This window comes from Oncorhynchus nerka, unplaced genomic scaffold, assembly GCF_034236695.1.
Source record: "Oncorhynchus nerka isolate Pitt River unplaced genomic scaffold, Oner_Uvic_2.0 unplaced_scaffold_7055, whole genome shotgun sequence".
Lineage (NCBI taxonomy): Eukaryota > Metazoa > Chordata > Actinopteri > Salmoniformes > Salmonidae > Oncorhynchus > Oncorhynchus nerka.
In genome coordinates, this window is record NW_027034262.1 from 804 (window position 1) to 7,671 (window position 6,868).

The 6,868-nt window shown below is 49.7% G+C and overlaps 1 protein-coding gene across 1 annotated transcript; it reads right to left on the minus strand.

Annotated features, from left to right (window-relative positions):
* Positions 1 to 228: 228 nt before the first annotated feature.
* Positions 229 to 6,081, minus strand: LOC115123894 (tetratricopeptide repeat protein 17-like). The gene is made up of 7 exons (XM_065013995.1): positions 5,262 to 6,081; positions 4,865 to 4,985; positions 3,583 to 3,742; positions 3,197 to 3,280; positions 2,988 to 3,107; positions 2,695 to 2,838; positions 229 to 1,884 (listed from the first exon to the last, which is right to left on the minus strand). The coding sequence occupies exons 1-7, from the start codon at positions 5,503 to 5,505 to the stop codon at positions 1,753 to 1,755; spliced, it is 1,005 nt and encodes a 334-aa protein (XP_064870067.1). The 5' UTR covers positions 5,506 to 6,081; the 3' UTR covers positions 229 to 1,752.
* Positions 6,082 to 6,868: the final 787 nt, after the last annotated feature.

Consider the following 6,868-nt stretch of genomic DNA (forward strand, 5'->3'; position numbering starts at 1 on the left):
GAGTGATGAGACTATATACTGTAGTCTATGGGACAGGGAGGCTGAATGATGAGACTATGCTGCACTCTTTATACTGTAGTCTATGGGACAGGGTAGATGAGTGATGGGACCCTATGCTGGGCTCTTTATACTGTAGTCTATGGGACAGGGAGGCTGAATGATGAGACTATGCTGGGCTCTTTATACTGTAGTCTATGGGACAGGGTAGCTGAGTGATGGGACCCTATATACTGTAGTCTATGGGACAGGGAGGCTGAATGATGAGACTATGCTGCACTCTTTATACTGTAGTCTATGGGACAGGGTAGATGAGTGATGGGACCCTATGCTGGGCTCTTTATACTGTAGTCTATGGGACAGGGAGGCTGAATGATGAGACTATGCTGGGCTCTATATACTGTAGTCTATGGGACAGGGAGGCTGAATGATGGGACTATGCTGGGCTCTATATACTGTAGTCTATGGGACAGGGAGGCTGAATGATGGGACTATGCTGGGCTCTTTATACTGTAGTCTATGGGACAGGGAGGCTGAATGATGAGACTATGCTGGGCTCTATATACTGTAGTCTATGGGACAGGGTAGCTGAATGATGGGACTATGCTGGGCTCTTTATACTGTAGTCTATGGGACAGGGAGGCTGAATGATGAGACTATGCTGGGCTCTATATACTGTAGTCTATGGGACAGGGAGGCTGAATGATGGGACTATGCTGGGCTCTTTATACTGTAGTCTATGGGACAGGGAGGCTGAATGATGGGACTATGCTGGGCTCTTTATACTGTAGTCTATGGGAATCTATATACTGTAGTCTATGGGACAGGGAGGCTGAATGATGGGACTCTATATACTGTAGTCTATGGGACTCTATATACTGTAGTCTATGGGACAGGAAGGCTGAATGATGGGACTCTATATACTGTAGTCTATGGGACAGGGAGGCTGAGTGATGAGACTATGCTGGGCTCTATATACTGTAGTCTATGGGACTCTATATACTGTAGTCTATGGGACAGGGAGGCTGAATGATGAGACTATGCTGGGCTCTATATACTGTAGTCTATGGGACTCTATATACTGTAGTCTATGGGACTCTATATACTGTAGTCTATGGGACAGGGAGGCTGAGTGATGAGACTATGCTGGGCTCTATATACTGTAGTCTATGGGACTCTATATACTGTAGTCTATGGGACAGGGAGGCTGAATGATGAGACTATGCTGGGCTCTATATACTGTAGTCTATGGGACTCTATATACTGTAGTCTATGGGACTCTATATACTGTAGTCTATGGGACAGGGAGGCTGAATGATGAGACTATGCTGGGCTCTATATACTGTAGTCTATGGGACTCTATATACTGTAGTCTATGGGACAGGGAGGCTGAATGACGGGATACATCCCAAAGCTTCCTAATAGAATTGCGAATGGAAGTGGTTGGTTTTACCCCCTACGACCAGAGTCTGCAGTCACAGCGAATGGAAGTGGTTGGTTTTACCCCCTACGACCAGAGTCTGAGGTCACAGCGAATGGAAGTGGTTGGTTTTACCCCCTACGACCAGAGTCTGAGGTCACAGCGAATGGAACCCCTGAATTCCTTTAGACATAAATTATATGGCAATGACTTAAAACAAACATTTAAAAATAAAATAAATCAACAACCGATTTGTTGTGAGTAACTACTGTAAGTTATGTTTTTGTATGTGTGTATGGTGTGTGTGTGCCGAGGGCTTCTCCAGTGGAGTCGTCTCAGGGTAGACGGCGGTCCTTCTTGGTTAGCAGGTAACACTGGATGGTTCTCAGGCGGTCCTTGGCAGGGGCAAACTCTGGCTGCAGCTCCAGAGTGGACTCATACCAGCGCATGGCCTTCTCAAACTCCTCCTGGAGAGACACACACACCAGTGAACAAGGAAGAATAAATACAACTGATCAGTATTTACACAAATTACCACAATTCATACTCATGTCATCATTTGACACAGCAGCATTAGAAGCAGCATTAGCATTCTTCAACACACACCCCTGACACGCAACCAGCATAAGATTTCACACACACACACACACTTACCAATACCAGCATAAATAACCTGCTTCACAACCACTGACACTTGAAGGGAATTAAGCACCTTAACCAGACGGCAGACCCTGAACCAGACGACAGACCCTAAACCAGACGACAGACAGACCCTGAACCAGACGACAGACAGACCCTGAACCAGACGACAGACAGACCCTGAACCAGACGACAGACAGACCCTGAACCAGACGACAGACAGACCCTGAACCAGACGACAGACAGACCCTGAACCAGACGACAGGCAGACCCTGAACCAGACGGCAGACCCTGAACCAGACGGCAGACCCTGAACCAGACGGCAGACCCTGAACCAGACGGCAGACCCTGAACCAGACGACAGACCCTGAACCAGACGGCAGACCCTGAACCAGACGGCAGACCCTGAACCAGACGGCAGACCCTGAACCAGACGGCAGACCCTGAACCAGACGGCAGACCATGAACCAGACGGCAGACCCTGAACCAGACGGCAGACCATGAACCACGAACCAGACAACAGACAGACCTAAACCAGACAACAGACAGACCTAAACCAGACGACAGACCCTGAACCAGACGACTCATGGCCAGGCCATGACAACAATGCTGGTCCGTTCCCCTGGTGGTGGGCTCACCATGGCGATGTAGACGTTGGCGAGGGTGAAGTGGTTGACAACGAAGTGCGGGGCGATCTCCACAGCCATGCGGGCCACGGTCAGAGCGTCCTCCCACAGCCGCGCGTTCTGGAAGATGTTGGCCAGGCTGATCAGAGGTACATCCTGAGAGGGAGGGAAGGAGAGAGAGATACTGAATTATCACACAGTCCTAAAGCACAGGGTCATGTTCAGCAGTTCACACAGTAGAAAGATGTTTTGCAAAGGAAAACAAACTTGTGTGTTATTATTGGGCAAGTCTCAGTCCATGTTACCTTCATGTGGTGCGGGGCGTAGTGGAGGGCTTGGCGTAGGCAGTCGATGGCCCTCTTGCCCTGACCCTTCACCCTCCAGTAGAGAGCAGACATGCTGGACAAGACCCACGATGTCTGGTTCTGCTCAGGAGAGGAGAGACTTTCATTTGTCTGCAGGATTTTATTGATCTTTATACTGCCGGGCAGCTGCCACCTCCACAAACACCTACCTTCTCCAAGACCTTGGCGATGCGCGTGCCCACCTGCTCAAAGGACTGAGGGGAGAACTTATCTTTGCCCAGATTCTGTAGAACCTGAATGACAAACGGAAATCCGGTTGCGGATCATGGCAGAACAGTGAAATGATAAAGACTGGTGAGATATGAGAGACTCTGTCCCCTCCCTCTCTGAGTTGACTCTCTCTCTGCCCCCTCCCTCTCTGAGTTGACTCTCTCTGTCCCCTACCTCTCTGAGTTGACTCTCTCTGTCCCCTACCTCTCTGAGTTGACTCTCTCTGTCCCCCTACCTCTCTGAGTCGACTCTCTCTGCCCCCTACCTCTCTGAGTAGACTCTCTCTGTCCCCTACCTCTCTGAGTCGACTCTCTCTGTCACCTACCTCTCTGAGTTGACTCTCTCCGGTGTAGTGGATGGCGGCGCGGTTGGCCACGCCAGCCAGGTGGTCCAGGGTGTGCATGCTGGCAGCCAGGTTGGCGTTGCACAATGGCTCCACCGCAGGCTCCTGGAGTGGAGTGGTAAAGTCTATGTGTTCCGTGATGCTGCGGAGGGAGGGTGGAAACGAGAGAACAGCGGGGGAGGGGGGAAACGAGAGAAGAGCGGGGAGGGGGAAACGAGAGAACAGCGGGGAGGGGGAAAGAGAGAACAGCGAGGGAGGGGGAAAAGAGAGAACAGCGGGGGAGGGGGAAAAGAGAGAACAGCGGGGGAGGGGGAAAAGAGAGAACAGCGGGGAGGGGGAAAAGAGAGAACAGCGAGGGGAAGAGAGAACAGCGGGGGAGGGGGAATAGAACTTTAGACATTTTTCTAATTAAAAAGTGGCTTTGGATGTTAAGAAGATATTTATTTTGCCAAAATGTTGAACTATCTCCTTCCCCAGAGTCAGATGAAGTCATGGTTACCAATGTTATGTGTACAGTTTGGAGGAAGTTGAAGGTAGTTTTATGCTAGTTGCTACAGTAGACTTCCTGTCACTGGGCTAGTGAACAATGGCTCCAGACACGACCATGCTTCATACGCCACAGAGACATACAAATGGTATCCAAGAGTTCATCTTAACAGTGTAAATATATATTTTAAAAAGAGTTTAAAAACTCCAACTATCCCTTTAAGTCCTAATAAAGTGAATCCCAACTGACTCCAGTGGTAGTCAACATTTTACTAGTTTATTAGTTAGTTGAATCAGCTGTCGATGCAGGGTTGGAACAATGTGGACCGGGAGGTAGATTCCCCAGGGGAGGGTTGGAACAATGTGGACTGGGAGGTAGATTCCCCAGGGGAGGGTTGGAACAATGTGGACTGGGAGGTAGATTCCCCAGGGGAGGGTTGGAACAATGTGGACTGGGAGGTAGATTCCCCAGGGGAGGTTGGAACAATGTGGACTGGGAGGTAGATTCCCCAGGGGAGGGTTGGAACAATGTGGACTGGGAGGTAGATTCCCCAGGGGAGGGTTGGAACAATGTGGACTGGGAGGTAGATTCCCCAGGGGAGGTTGGAACAATGTGGACTGGGAGGTAGATTCCCAGGGGAGGGTTGGGAAACCACTGTCACACACTATATATAGTTATCTATGAGATAACCAGACAGAGTTCAAAGGTTGAATTTACAACACTGTCCTAACCCCTTACACAAGACAGACAGAGGTCAAAGGGAAGGTTGGTACTGACTCAATGTTCTTGGCAGACACGGCCAGCCAGGTACTGGCCACGGTGGTGAGGTCTACCCTGCGTGTTCTCTGGCACTCCTCTGGCCCCGGCCAGCCCAGACCGGTATAGTCCCTCCATCGCCCTGCACACACACACACACACACACACACACCTTTCTTAGTATGGTTCAATGATGATGACTAAAATAACTGTCTTTATGGGAAAATCTCAAATTGTATTTCCTTGATTCCTCGCATCCTTCTCAGAATGCATTGGATGTTAAAGTCAGAGGTCCCTCCCAACTGGCCTTCTTCTCCAATGGGTTTTGAGGAGGCGGCGAGAGGGCACGAGGAGTCAAGTAAATACAATAGAGATTGTCACTGTGAGTTTGTCTGTGAGCATGCAGGCAGTTTATTACCTGAAGGCCCGGGGGAAGGGATGGTGGGGCCGCTGATCTCCAGAACAGAGTGGCCTCCAGGGAGCAGTGTCTCCCCCTGCAGGGTGTCCTCAGCACTGCCCCAGACCTCAGGGCTGTCTGCCTTGGGCTTCCTCACACGCTTCACCTGGAATGTGATCTGTGGAGGACCAGGAACACAGAGAGGTGGGGGGGGATGTTGGGCTGGGGCCTGGCTACTGGTTGGACAGAACTTTATATACATCATGGTAGTTACTCAGGACATGTACCACTCAGCCCCCTGTCTGTCTCTGTATTACATCATGGTAGTTACTCAGGACATGTACCACTCAGCCCCCTGTCTGTCTCTATATTACATCATGGTAGTTACTCGGGACATGTACCACTCAGCCCCCTGTCTGTCTCTATATTACATCATGGTAGTTACTCAGGACAGGACATGTACCACTCAGCCCCCTGTCTGTCTCTATATTACATCATGGTAGTTACTCAGGACCGGACATGTACCACTCAGCCCCCTGTCTGTCTCTATATTACATCATGGTAGTTACTCAGGACAGGACATGTACCACTCAGCCCCCTGTCTGTCTCTATACTGCATCATGGTAGTTACTCAAGACAGGACATGTACCACTCAGCCCCCTGTCTGTCTCTATATTACATCATGGTAGTTACTCAGGACATGTACCACTCAGCCCCCTGTCTGTCTCTATATTACATCATGGTAGTTACTCAGGACAGGACATGTACCACTCAGCCCCCTGTCTGTCTCTATATTACATCATGGTAGTTACTCAGGACATGACATGTACCACTCAGACCCCTGTCTGTCACTATATTACATCATGGTAGTTACTCAGGACAGGACATGTACCACTCAGCCCCCTGTCTGTCTCTATATTACATCATGGTAGTTACTCAGGACAGGACATGTACCACTCAGCCCCCTGTCTGTCTCTATATTACATCATGGTAGTTACTCAGGACCGGACATGTACCACTCAGCCCCCTGTCTGTCTCTATATTACATCATGGTAGTTACTCAGGACAGGACATGTACCACTCAGCCCCCTGTCTGTCTCTATATTACATCATGGTAGTTACTCAGGACCGGACATGTACCACTCAGCCCCCTGTCTGTCTCTATATTACATCATGGTAGTTACTCAGGACAGGACATGTACCACTCAGCCCCCTGTCTGTCTCTATACTGCATCATGGTAGTTACTCAAGACAGGACATGTACCACTCAGCCCCCTGTCTGCCTCTATATTACATCATGGTAGTTACTCAGGACAGGACACCTACCCACTCAGCCCCCTGTCTGTCTCTATATTACATCATGGTAGTTACTCAGGACAGGACATGTACCACTCATCCCCCTGTCTGTCTCTATATTACATCATGGTAGTTACTCAGGACCGGACATGTACCACTCAGCCCCCTGTCTGTCTCTATATTACATCATGGTAGTTACTCAGGACAGGACATGTACCACTCAGCCCCCTGTCTGTCTCTATATTACATCACGGTAGTTACTCAGGACAGGACACCTACCCACTCAGCCCCCTGTCTGTCTCTATATTACATCATGGTAGTTACTCAGGACA

What these genes read in the sequence shown, in the direction of transcription:
- LOC115123894 (XM_065013995.1), bottom strand. Translation starts at nt 5,505, where the DNA reads ATGATGTATATAAAGTTCTGTCCAACCAGTAGCCAGGCCCCAGCCCAA. An exon ending in GTGTCTGCCAAGAACATTGA is followed by an intron (nt 3,743 to 4,864) that starts GTCAGTACCAAC and finishes CTCCCTCCGCAG; the next exon opens with CATCACGGAACACATAGACT. An exon ending in TCGCCAAGGTCTTGGAGAAG is followed by an intron (nt 3,108 to 3,196) that starts GTAGGTGTTTGT and finishes TCTCCTGAGCAG; the next exon opens with AACCAGACATCGTGGGTCTT.